Source organism: Rhinoderma darwinii, chromosome 2 (assembly GCF_050947455.1).
Source record: "Rhinoderma darwinii isolate aRhiDar2 chromosome 2, aRhiDar2.hap1, whole genome shotgun sequence".
NCBI classification, from domain to species: Eukaryota; Metazoa; Chordata; class Amphibia; order Anura; family Rhinodermatidae; genus Rhinoderma; species Rhinoderma darwinii.
In genome coordinates, this window is record NC_134688.1 from 103,598,761 (window position 1) to 103,611,987 (window position 13,227).

Below are 13,227 nucleotides of genomic sequence, written 5' to 3' on the forward strand. Positions count from 1 at the left end.
ATACAATAAATACCTTAAGGGGTCTAGTTTTCTAAATGGGGTCGTTTATGGGGAGTATCTATCGTTCTGGCAGCTCAAAGCCTCTCCAATGTGCAGTGGGGCCTAACATATTTTCAAGCAAAATGTGTCCTGGAAGCCAAAGGGTGCTCCCTTCATTTTGGGTCCTGCCGTGTGTCCAGGCAAATCCTTAGGGCCACAATGGGGGTATTTTTAAACACAGCAGAAACAGGGTGATAGATTTTGGGGTGTGTTTCTTCATTCTCATGTTTGCTTTACAAAGAAATCTGCCTTTAAAATGATACATTTGTGAAAAATGTTGAATTTTTTTGTACACCTGCTTTGCATAAATTCTTACGAAAAAAACTTTGGGGTCAAAATACTTACAACACTCCTTAATAAATAACGTAAGGGGTGTAGTTTTCAAAATGGGGTCATTTATGGGGGTTTCCATCATTCTGACACATTTGAGCCTCTGAAAACTTGGCTTGGTGCAGGAAAACAAAATGTGCTCTTTAATTGTAGTTTGAACTGCAATATGTCACATTTACACAAACTAGGGGAAAATGTTAATTTTTACAAAATGTCATAAATTTTTGTATTTTTTAATTAATTTACGCAAATTGTATCAGTCTCTAGTTTTACCACTAAAATACAATATGTGACGAAAAAACAATGTCAGAATTACTTGGATATACAAAACTATTGCAGAGTTATTCTCTGATAAAGTCAGACATACCAGATTTTCTAAATCTGTCTTGGTGATTAAGTGACAAACAGGCCCGGTCATTAAGGGGTTAAACTTGGTATCGCCGTAATCATGTTGACATGGCGTTTTTACCAAACAGTCAAGGCTTTGAAAACAAAGCCTAAAAATCAATGGAGGAATCGCTGTTTTTTCCAATTCTATCCCACGAAGGCCTCATGCACACGAACTTATTTTTTTCCTCCCATAAATACTGGTGTAAATACGGGTCCTTGGTCACACGTATTCGACCCATATTGCACCAGTATTTACGGACCCGTGCCCGTAAATACGGGTCCGGTGTCACCAGTATTCCACCTGTATTTACGGGCAAGTTTTCGCTGCAAAATTGCACTGCACTAATCGGCAGACCCTTCTCTCTATCAGTGCAGGATATAGAGAAGGGGCAGCCCTTTCCGTAGTAAAAGAAATTCATACTTACCCGGCCGTTGTATTGGTGATGCGTCCCTCTCTTGACATCCAGCCCAACCTCCCTGGATGACTCGGCAGGCCATGAGACCGCTGCAGCCTGTGATTGGCTGCAGCAGTCACATTTTTCTAAAACGTCATCCCAGGAGGCCGGACTGGAGGAAGAAGCAGGGAGTTCTGGGTAAGTATGAACGCCTTTTTTTTTTTTTTTACAGGTTGATCTGTATGGTGATCGGTAGTTTCTGTCCAGGGTGCTGAAAGAGTTACTGCCGATCGTTTAACTCTTTCAGCACCCTGGACAGTGACTATTTACTGATGTCGCCTAGCAACGCTCCCGTAATTACGAGTGCACACACGTAGTCACCCGTAATTACGGGAGCCCCATAGACTTCTATGGGCCTGTCCGTGCCGTAATTACGGCCTGAAATAGGACATGTTCTATATTTTTCAACGGCACTGGCACCTTCCCGTAAGGTACCCGTGGCCAATAGAAGTCCATGGGCCTGTAAAAACGTGCCGTAAATTACGGGCGTTTTTACGTTAGTGTGCATGGGGCCTAAGAACTTTTTTTTTTCAGTTTACCAATACGTTATATGAGCTATTAAAAAAACTCACTCGCCACCCCAAAAAAAAAGCCCTCTTATGGGAATGTCATATTAAAAATGGGTTATGGCTTTTGGAAGGCGGGGAGGAAAAACGAAAAATGGCGCTTGGCAAGTTCACTTTCAGTTGTTTGGTACTATACTTTTTGTTCGCATTTTCTGCATTATTGTTCGTTATTTATACTATGGGGATATTTTATGTATTATAGGTAATATAGGTATCTTGCAAGTTATTAACTCAAAGTTTAATTCCCTTAGGGATAGAATGATGCTGCTAAAATTAGAACAAGAAATCCTTGAATTTATTAATGATAATAGGTAAGTGTGATGCCAGGATCCTCCTCGCCATATAGATGGCGAGAATCGAATCCTTATTTAAATAAACAAGCTGCAGCCGGCATATATTCAGCATGTGATGTAGCGCTAATCCCAAAGGTTGGTATATTTTTATTTCTTGACCTATTTAGAAATAAACATCAAAGTATAGATATTTTTTTCTTCATGTGGTGCTACCAAATGAGGTTATTTAAATGGAGCATATGAATAAATTTTCTATAGATTTATCCGTGGATGCAATTGCATACGTTTTTTCACATTCTTTTTTTGTTTCTAAATGCTTTTTTTGTCCAAGGCAAATAATTATTTTTTTAATCAATGTTTAAAGCGATTTTAAAACCGCTTTTAACTTTTATTAAAATGTTTTTGTTTTTTTTTCCTTTTTTAAGATACAGCTTCTATGTATTCTGTATACATAGAAGCTGTATCCTTCCTCAATGCTCATTCCATCAGGTCAGAAGCACTAAAGGCTCCGGTAAAAGCTTTTTAATAAGTCAATTTAAAAGTTGATTTTAAATCGCTTTTAATGTAATATACTTAATAATGGTGCAAGAGACCTAATGCACATTTATAGCAATGGTGGTACTTTTCATCCAGACTTGTAGAACAGTTTCTGAAAAATCCCCTTTTTTTTTTTTTTAGAGGAAAAGAATTGTAAACACAAATAAAGGAATTTTAGTACCATTTTCTGCTCTGATATTAAGATGTTGCTTTTTTAGCTCTTCGGGCCATTACCCAAGTTGGGTATTTAAGGGAGTCGCACAGGTAGAAAATGGCAGATAATCTCTCGTGGCATAGGTGGCCATACTGCTGATTTAGAATAGACCAAGTTTGCCTGGGTGTGTGCTTTTCCCTTATGTGCCAGAACTATGGCTTTCTAATAAGAATTTTGCCAATTAGGAAATTGGTGAATTTTTGATGTTTTGCTCATCCCTACACATAATGGCAAACTGCATGGGAGTTATCTGAACCAACGTGGTGATCATCAGTGTCTATTTAGGCTTAGGATGGAGTTGCGCTCTAATCTTGTTTAGGCGTTAAAGAGGACCTGTCAGCTATTCTGCCGTGTGTTTTTGTAAATATCAATGAAATAAAAAAATCTGTAGCATCTTTTCTTGGCAGTCTACGTTGTACTGTTCCTCAGTGATTCCTCCTAGAAATGTGTGAATAAATTGACAACTGGGTGTTACCAGTTGATGGTGTGTCCCTTCACAGACTGTCAGCACTGATTGGACAGTATCAGAGTGAGACATTGTAGAGATACAACCCTTTGACAATGGGAATGATATCACCCAGTCGTCATTGTATTGATACATTTCTAGTAGTAGTAACAGAGGAATGGCACAACGCAGTTCTAAGAAAATGTATTCCCCATGAAGAAATAATTCTGGACCACAAGTATTTACTAAAATACACATCACGGGAGATGACCGCTCCTTTTTAAATCTTGCCCATGTTTCTTTTCTCTCCTCAGCAATCAGTTTAAGAAGTTTCCACAGATGACCTCATATCACAGGATGCTTTTGCACCGTGCTGCTGCCTACTTTGGCATGGATCATAATGTAGACCAAACCGGCAAAGCCGTGATCATTAATAAAACCAGTAACACACGAATGTAAGGGGCCTGCTGCAAACCTTAACGTTAGAATGTCTAGTATTCTTATTTTATAGAATTCTATGCATCAAATGTTGGTGTCTTTCCAATCTCTACGTTTTCTTCCTTGAAAATCATTGTGCTAACTTTTTTCTCTATGATCATGCTACTTATGATCCTGCTTTCAGAACCGTTCTCATTTATTTCTTTGATTGTTACCTCAAAAAATAATGTAAGGTTTAAAGCCTCATATTAAACATGCAGTCGAACAATAGGAGCTAAGCAGATTGATATGTTATTGTGTGATATTTAGTAATAGGATTTTTTATTTTAAATCCCTTCTCTATCTGGGCAAATGACTGACAGCCTTCCCTATATGAGCATCCAATCACTAAGTAGGGACTGCGTAATCTCCCATAAATTCCCAGCTTTACTGAATATTTTACAAGAGAATAACAGATGACTACAGGATCAGACAACACAAGTTTTGTTTGTAGTCTGTTACCGGGGTGACACATAGGTATCCATGAGAGCTTCATACACAAAATGGGGGGATATTTTTAATCAAGATTTACAAAGTTACTTATTTTTTTTTTATTATAGATGCATTTAAGTAATAAAATAGTTGCAAATGGGGACATACACTTAAAGTAAGTAGTTTAATCTTTGGACTTATGCTGATGTTTACATTCATGCCTACATTAGAAATACCTCGTGTCTGTACCAGCATGGGAAATGGAGCAGTACAAAAGGACTCCTTTTTAATTTGAGCTTTACTTGTGTTAGACCTGGTTATATGGATTCTTGTTTGTTTTTTATCAGACCTGAACAAAGGTTCTCAGAGCACATCAAAGATGAAAAGAGCTGCGAATTTCAGCAAAGGTTCATCCTAAAGAGGGATGATGCCAGTATGGACCGTGATGATAATCAGGTAGAGAAACTGCCTGTGTGTGTTTTTCATTTTGTGGTGTTCTCTGTGTGAAAAGCTCACTTTATATTCACCGACCGCTCAGCTTGTTCACAACTGTCCCCAAACAATGCACTTGTATTTAATTGCTATTTGCAACATTGGGTCTATATGCGAAAACTAATTTAGTGGAAATCCCTTTTACTGCACCTACCTTTAGGATTCTTTAAACTCTACTGAGAAGGTTGATAGAAATAGGTTGGAAACCAGAGTGTCGGGGCTGATGATGGGGAGTCTCATGCGAGCTTCAACAGGACTGGTTTTATAGAAAATGGGGCCAATGAGAAACACACCCTCCATCACACCCTCCATCACACACACACACACACACACACACACACACACACACACACACACACACACACACACACACACTCTTCATTATACAGATTTAACAGCTGCTCCACAGACTGTTTTTCTGCCAATCTCGGGTAGCGTTTGTGAGGGCCATTGACCAGTTTGCCACCCCCTAAAACGAACACCCGTTTCAAATCCAATGCACTAAGCAAAAATGTTCCCAGTTCCTTCTTCCACTGTTCACCTTGTTGTATCCGTTTTTTAAAGATCAGAGTTCCTTTGCAAGATGGGAGAAGGAGCAAGTCCATAGAAGAGAGAGAGGAGGAATATCAGCGAGTACGAGAGAGGATTTTTGCAAGAGAGGTAAATATGCTTTTTATATACCGTATTTTTCGGACTATAAGACGCAGTTTTTAGCAAGAATAAATCTTGCTAAAAAGTCCCTGCGTCTTATAGTCAGCAGTCAAGGGACTGGCACATCATGGAGCGGGTGTGGATGATGATTGGAGCAGGCTCACGCGCTGAGCCCGCTCCATACACTGCAGGTGTCTGCTGTGTTTTACAACTGATATGCTGCTCTAACGGCCAGGAACAGCGATAGCGCTGTTCCTGGCCGTTAAACTAGTTAAATGCCGCGGTCTATAGCAACCACAGCATTTATAGGAGTCTTCCCATAAATGTCAGATAGATGCGGGTCCTACCTCTGGGACCCGCACCTATCTCTAGAACGGGGCCACCTAAATCTCGTTCTAGCTTAATTGCTCCGCTGTCTCCTGGCCAATTCCTGGTTAGGTGGTTGGGAGCTACGTAAACAGCCGCGTGTTCGCTGAGCTACACTGTTTCTGTAACTCCCATAGAAGTGAATGGGAGTTACGTTAACAGCGTAGCACCGCGAGCTACGCTGTTTCTGGAACTCTGTAGCACTGAAAACAGCGTACATGGTAGAGAACTGAATAGTAGTTACAGAAACAGCGTATCATGCTATGCTACTTCTGTAACTGCCATTCACTACTATGGGAGTTACGGAAACAGCTTAGCTCAGCGCGTTATGCTGTTTCCATAACTCATCCATGTATTGCAGTGTATTGTACCAGCAATCTAATGATCGCTGGTTCAAGTCCCCTAGGGGAACTTAAAAAAAAATGTGTAAAAAATAAAACGTTCAATACATTTTCAGGGGTGTAACAAAAAATATTAAAAGTAAAAAAAAAACCAAAAAAAAACCTTTCCCATTTTTGCCCAAGCACAATGTAAAAAATAAACTAAAAGAAGGAATGAAACAAAAAGTGTACCAAAAAATGGCTCTTAGAATATGGTGCAACAAATTATTTTTTAGTAGTAAAATATTAAATTTTTTCCTATTTTCTGTTGCGTCTTAAGTCGGGTGCATCTTATAGTCTGAAATATACGGTACTTTGTTGTTGCCTCCTTCTATTAAACTTATTCTTTCATCTGCTAAGGCTTTTAAATATAAATTTTTGGTGTGCAAAGCTAAAGCCATATATTTCCTTATTAGTTTCCTGTTTTGTTATGCTAGCTGTCCAGACAGAATTGTTGGGTACAGTACCAACGTAAATGGGCTATAACAGGTCCTCTGACAATGAGATGATAGGGTGGGGGGTGTCCGCCTGCTGAGAGCCTGTGCAGTCACCACTCTATTACATCCATATGGCGTAATAGCTCTGATATATGCAAAACTTTGATTTTAAATAACGCAGTTGTATTGTGGGAACACTGTGAATAAAAAAAGCCTGAATGACCGTAAAAGTCTTTTTAAAAGCTACACTGACCTGAATGTGTATTAATGTCTTATATATTAAACCGTCTCGCTTGCATTTTAGTAGTTGATTGCATTGCTCTTTTATTTTTCAGTCTGCCCAGAATGGTCATATTCCTGATAACCGGTAAGCCAGCTTTTTCCATAATCCTCCTTACCTGCCTTTGTAAAATCCTTCATAAGGCTATGTTCACACAGAGTTTTTTGCAGGAGGAATTTCTGCCTCAAAATTTCATTTGGAAGTTTGAGGCAGATTTTCCTCTCCCTGCACGCCGATTTTTTGCAGCGTTTTTCGCCCACATCCATTGAGCGCAGCTGGCATAGAACTCCACGAAATACGCTTTCTCTGCCTCCCATTGAAATCAACAGGAGGCATTTTCGGGCCGTTTTTGATGAGTTTTTTGGCGCATTGTGTGAACTTAGCCTAAGAAGGAGAAACATGAAATATACCCTGTCGTCCATAGTAATCTACTAACTGCATTCACAAAACTCGATTTTCTTTTATATGTTGCGTATATGGCATGGGACGATATTATTTATACATAACATGCATGGGGGCACGGCGTACTGTGAAGAATTCTTGACATGTATAACGAGAGGGTAGCGGATACATCTGGAGGTTGTCTATAGGCTCATGGGTGCCCTCAAATAATCCTTCAAAGCTGAAGCCACAGTACACATCAGTTTAGTTAGATCCGTCGTGCTTCAGTTGTGTCCTGTATACGGTGCCACCATAAAATGAAAAATATAAACTGAATACTATTTTTCCCTTCCCTCTTAATGTAACCAACAGACTCTACCGAGAAGGCTTTTCCACTATCTCTCACAAAAGGAGACAATTGTTTAGGTATCTTCTATGTTGTGTACTATAAATATTCTATGTCCAGGTCACTGGTGCCCACACCTTCCTCGCATGGCTGCTTGTCCGGTTCTTCTTGACATGTATTCTGTTGCAATTGTCCTGTTCTGTAATGTGGGTAGGGTGCCCTGTAACCCTTTTTTCTGTCAGACAACTGGTATTCATGGCTGCTACATTGTTTTTGTTTTATTGTGTTCTGTCTGGTATGACGGTCTGAGCAGCAGTTGTGTCCCATGGTACAGCAGGGCATGATGCATCCTCAGCAGTTTGATAGCTGTAAACTTTTCCTGCCACTGTTTATTTTTTTGTCTAGGTAAAGTTTCTGATTTTTCTAGCTGTTTCGATGTTTTTGAGATGGAGCCTGGACTGCTTTACAAGGTTTTACCGCCTCTGAAGGGAAAACTAATTTCCATTTTTTTTTTTTTTCTATGATGTATTAGGCAATTAAAATTGCATGTTTCCGGTATTGTTGTATGGTTTTATCTCAATTTCCGCAAGAATACATTTACAGATGTTTGATCCATTACTGCGCTCTCATAATGTTGTGTTCTAGTAAGATGGCCATACACTAGAGATTTTAGATGGCCATTTTCTGAGCTACTCATTGTTCATGGTTGGTCTGTGGAGGTTTTCGTTCTACTAAATCGCCTGCAATTGGCAAATCGATCACTGCCTTGCTCTGTGACCTGGGCTTCTATTGATCTAGTCATGATGCAGTCGATTTAAGCGTGCCTTGTGGTGCACATCTGTGGCTTGTCATGAATGACTTTTCAAGTAAAACTATGACTGCACCCGAAAGCCACCAAAAAAGACCAACACGGCAGATTGACTTTTTTACAGGTACCTGCCTTGGAAGGCATGGTCTAAATCGAACTTTATAGCAGTTTAAAGGGAACCGGTCATCGGCATTTCACCTATTAAACCAGCAATACCTGGTGGTATTGGGGGAAAAAATCATTTTTATGTAACCTATAATTATATTCTAAGTAGGCTCTGTACCTTTAGTATTCAGTTTTTAGTGTTCCTGTGCCATATGCTAATGAGCATAAGTCATATCTTCAGTCAAAAAGAGTCCTATCTTCGTTACTCAAGCCTTTCCGAGTTAACTCCGCCTCCATACATGACGGGCACATTTGCGCGCTATCTTAAATTATATTTAGTCAATCAGGGTGGGCCAGTCTTCGGCAGTGGGCTGGCATAAGAAGAGGAACGAACGAGACTGACGGATTATTACCAAAAGCTGCAAAAATGTGTGCAGGCGGTTTACTGTCAGGGGAGGAGTTTAGGAGAGGGGATAACGGCAATGAACTCTTGACCGCAGTGGCCAACGAGGAGTGAGAGTTCAATAGGTGAAATACTGGTTACAGGTTCCCTTTAAACACACTATTGTATGGCCAGCTTCACTTAAAGAGTCTCTGTCACCACATTATTAGTGCCCTATCTCCTATATAATGTGATCGGCGCTGTAATGTAGATAACAAGTGTTTTTTATTTTGAAAAACAATTAATTTTGCGCAAGTTCTGCACATTTTTAGATTTATGCTAATTAGTTTCTTAATAGACAACTGGGCCTTTTCTTTTACTTTTTTACCAACTGGGTGTTGTAAAGAGAAGTGTATGACGCTGACCAATCAGCGTCATACACTTCTCTCCATTCATTTTTAGCAGTACTCGCAACACAGCGTGATCGCTGTACAGTCACATACTCCCATATTAACTTTACCGAAGTGTCTTGGGAGTTGATAGACATCTCACCTCCAGCCAGGATGCGATATCTACTCACACTCCCGACACTTTGGTAAAGTTAATGTGGGAGTTCGTGACTGCACAGCATGATCTCACGAGATCACGCTGTGTTGCGAGTACTGCTAAAAATTAATGGAGAGAAGTGTATGACGCTGATTGGTCAAAAAGTAAAAACACGCCCAGTTGTCTATTAAGAAACGAATTAGCATAAATCTAAAATTGTGCATAACTTGCTCAAAATTTATTGTTTTTCAAAATAAAAAACACTGTTGTTATCTACATTACAGCGCCGATCAGATTATGTAGGGGATAGGGCACTTCTAATGTGGTGCCAGCCTCTTTAAACACCTAACTGCAATGTTTCTAACTATACATTGAATGTCAGTTTTCAATCTGTTTAGATCAGCCAGGTTTAATTTCATATTCACTGATGTTTGCTAGCATTTTCCAATGTCTCAACATATGTAGTCTCTTAAAGGGTTATTCCCATTTTAGACATTTGTGGCATGTCCACGGGATCCAGGCAGAGAATGAAGAGGTAGCCTCACACGTGTGAGCGGCTCTTTACATTGACTTCTATAGGAGTTATGGAAAAAGCTGACCACGGCTACCTCTCCGTTCATTCTCCTACTGGATTCGGTGGCTGATGCCCGTCCTACCAGGCGGGACAGAGGTCGGGGATCCCCTATTCTTGGCACCGCTGTGGGTACCAAAGCTAGGACCCGCAGCTAGAAGATATTTATGGTATTTACCGTGGTTCTGCTTAAACTGTAGTCACTAAGCATTGATCACTGTCCGTGGCCTCAGCTGATGTATTTTTTCCTTGCCTCTTATTCATATAGACTGGTATGGGAAACCTAATTTCGTAAAGTGTTCAAAAGCACACACTAGGTCCTATGTATCAAAAAAGTGGTGATGTTGCTCATAGCAACATAAGCTTCGTATTCAGAATATGAAGGCTGAACTTAGGTTGCAATAAGAAACGGGGGCACTTTCTCTGAGACCATCTTGGTGCATGACAGCCAGTGTGTCTTTATCATGTGATTTAGTAAATAGATCTATGGACATGTGCAGTATCTGTGCTACATTACATTTGCTGATAGTTTAACTGTACAATAGTTCAGCAGTGGAACGACCGTGTTTTCTTGTAGTTGCATCAACTTTCACAATCGCCCGTACAGCGGACGTGTGTTCCCCTTTGTTGCAACAAGCGCTAACATTTCTTGAAAGTCAGGGATCCATTTCTGTCAGGCCTAATGCACACGACCGTAGCGGTTGCGGTCCATTTGTCTGCCAAAAACTTTCCGTAGTGCATCCGTGTCTCATCAGTATACACGGATCTGCCCAAAAAAAAAAAATGCAGGGACGATGAGCGAGTCAGAGCTACAAATACATGTAAAGTGACATGTCCTGAGTTTTTGCCGCCCTTTAACGGATCCGTAAACATCAGTGTCGTGTGCCTGGGGCCATAGAAATTTATGGGTCTGTGTTAGTCCGTCTTACAGCGGAGAACACTGGAGATGGCTGCAGGTGACAGAAGTATGACCATTGTGGTATTCTAACCATTACCATCATACACTTAAGAGAATGATGTGCTAAGACCAGCTATATCTTACCCTGTAGAGGCAGCAGAGACTTGCTGAATCGAGGCTCCGGCAGTCGTCAGAGCAGCACTGAAAGTGAATTAAAGTCCCTGGATCCAAGACCTTGGAGCAGCACAGACTCTGATGGCTCCTGTCGCAATATGCGTCCTCCAGTTACCAAAGCCAGCAGCTTCAGTGGCATCTCTATCCTGACTAGAGGAGACAGTATTGGCAGTAACAAAAGCTCGACCAACCGTACTGGCCGGCCAGGTAAGATTTCCATGTCTAAGTCTTTGGAATTGTGACAAGATGAATGAGAGGGTAAAATTCCACTGTAAATCATATAGCGCTTTTCTCCATTATACAGTTAAGAAATTAGAAAGCACATGGCATAAGGGTGGCACCAACATCATGGAACTGCCCTAATCCAATTACGGATGGATGTTCTACATTTCTGTGTGACCTTATGGTCTCTAACTTTACATATAAAGTGTGTTTTGATGATAATGGTGGTTCGTCCCCAGAAAATGTGCAATTGTCCTGGATATAATTTTGCTATTTACAAGCCAATATATGTACTCTATTGGTTTGTTATATATTTTTTTGTGTAAATCCTCTTCAGGTTCTGTGCTGCCTTCTAATATCCGTGTCTTCACATGACCATCTGTGTACCTACAATTGGCCATTCTCTGACCTGATGCAATAATAATGATGATAAACTGAAGATCATACCCAACAGATCTCTCTTATGAATACCCTTTCATCCAGTATTTTATCATGTCCTTATTTTGTGGTTGTATCCATGGAAACCGTAATGAGCAAATCTGCCTGGGAATAATTTACTTTGCTTTAAGTATTTTTCATATTCTTCTTCATGTGCTTTACTATAGTTTTTTTTTGTTTTTTGAAGAAATAAAAATGACTATTAGGGATGCATTGCTTGTTCTTTCCAGGTTTGCCATTGAGCACACCAGAAGTATGCAGCCAAGCTTCCTCCTCTCAGCAGTCTACTCGAAGCATGATACCTTGCACTGCACAGCAACAACATCCCCATACTCACCAGACACTTCCACCCACTCCTCAGCAACAGTCCATGAGTAACCACTTAATGTCACAGGTGAGTCACCATTAAGTGTCATTCAGTCCAACTTGTACGTCCTGTCACTTTGTGTGAATCTCTCTTCACGGCTCTCGGGGTTTTTTTCTACCCTTTTGTCTTTGGTTTTCTTTTCTAGCTTCCTTTACCTGTTACTGACCCTTCTTTATATACTGTATATCTCTCCTGTTCTATCATTGGTTTTAAGTGTGTAAGGCCTCATGCACACGACCGTATTTTTTCCCACCCGTAAATACTGGCGTAAATACGGGTCCGGTGTCACACGTATTCGACCCGTTTTGCACCAGTATTTACGAACCCGTGCCCGTAAATATGGGTCCGGTGTCACCCGTATTTACGGGCACGTTTTTGGCGGCAAAATAGCGCTGCACTAATCGGCAGCCCCTTCTCTCTATCAGGGCAGGATAGAGAGAAGGGACAGCTCTTTCTGTAATAAAAGTTAAAGACATTCATACTTACCCGGCCGTTGTCTTAGTGACGCGTCCCTCTCTTCACATCCAGCCCGACATCCCTGGATGACGCGGCAGTCCATGTGACCGCTGCAGCCTGTGATTGGCTGCAGCGGTCACATGGGCTGAAACGTCATCCAGGACGTCAGGCCGGATGTCGAGAGGGACGCGTCACCAAGGCAACGGCCGGGAGACTGGACTGGAGGAAGCAGGAAGTTCTCGGTAAGTATGAATGTCTTTTATTTTTATTTTTTACAGGTTGCTCTTTATTCTGATCGATAGTCACTGTCCAGGGTGCTGAAAGAGTTACTGCCGATGAGTTAACTCTTTCAGCTCCCTGGACAGTGACTATTTACTGATGTCGCTTAGCAACGCTGCCGTAATGACGGGTGCACACATCTAGCCACCCGTCATTACGGGAGCTCCATAGACTTGTATGGACTGTCCGTGCCGTTATTACGGCCTGAAATAGGACATGTTCTATCTTTTTCAACGGCACGGGCACCTTCCCGTAAGAAAACGGGAAGGTACCCGTGGCCAATAGAAGTCTATGAGCCAGTTATTATGGGTCGTAATTACGACCCGTAATAACGGGAGTTTTTACGGTCGTGTGCATGAGGCCTGTGTGTGTGTGTGTGTGTGTATATATATATATAGTGTGCGCGTGTGTGAAGCATACAGGGGCGTAGCTAAAGGCTCATGGGCCCTGATGCATCTTATTGGAGGACC

General features: G+C 41.0%; 1 protein-coding gene across 8 annotated transcripts in view; it reads left to right on the forward strand.

Moving 5' to 3' along the window:
• Positions 1-13,227, forward strand: part of R3HDM2 (R3H domain containing 2) — a 152,525-nt gene that overhangs the window by 111,910 nt on the left and 27,388 nt on the right. For 6 of the 8 annotated variants that reach the window (XM_075851999.1, XM_075852004.1, XM_075851997.1 and 3 more), the window contains 8 exons: positions 2,032-2,091; positions 3,584-3,724; positions 4,526-4,634; positions 5,235-5,330; positions 6,840-6,871; positions 7,538-7,591; positions 10,973-11,202; positions 11,886-12,049. In XM_075851999.1, the coding sequence (XP_075708114.1) occupies positions 2,032-2,091; positions 3,584-3,724; positions 4,526-4,634; positions 5,235-5,330; positions 6,840-6,871; positions 7,538-7,591; positions 10,973-11,202; positions 11,886-12,049 (886 nt within the window). The remainder of the gene's footprint in view (positions 1-2,031; positions 2,092-3,583; positions 3,725-4,525; positions 4,635-5,234; positions 5,331-6,839; positions 6,872-7,537; positions 7,592-10,972; positions 11,203-11,885; positions 12,050-13,227) is intronic. The other 2 variants (XM_075852002.1, XM_075852000.1) reach the window with 1 other exon arrangement.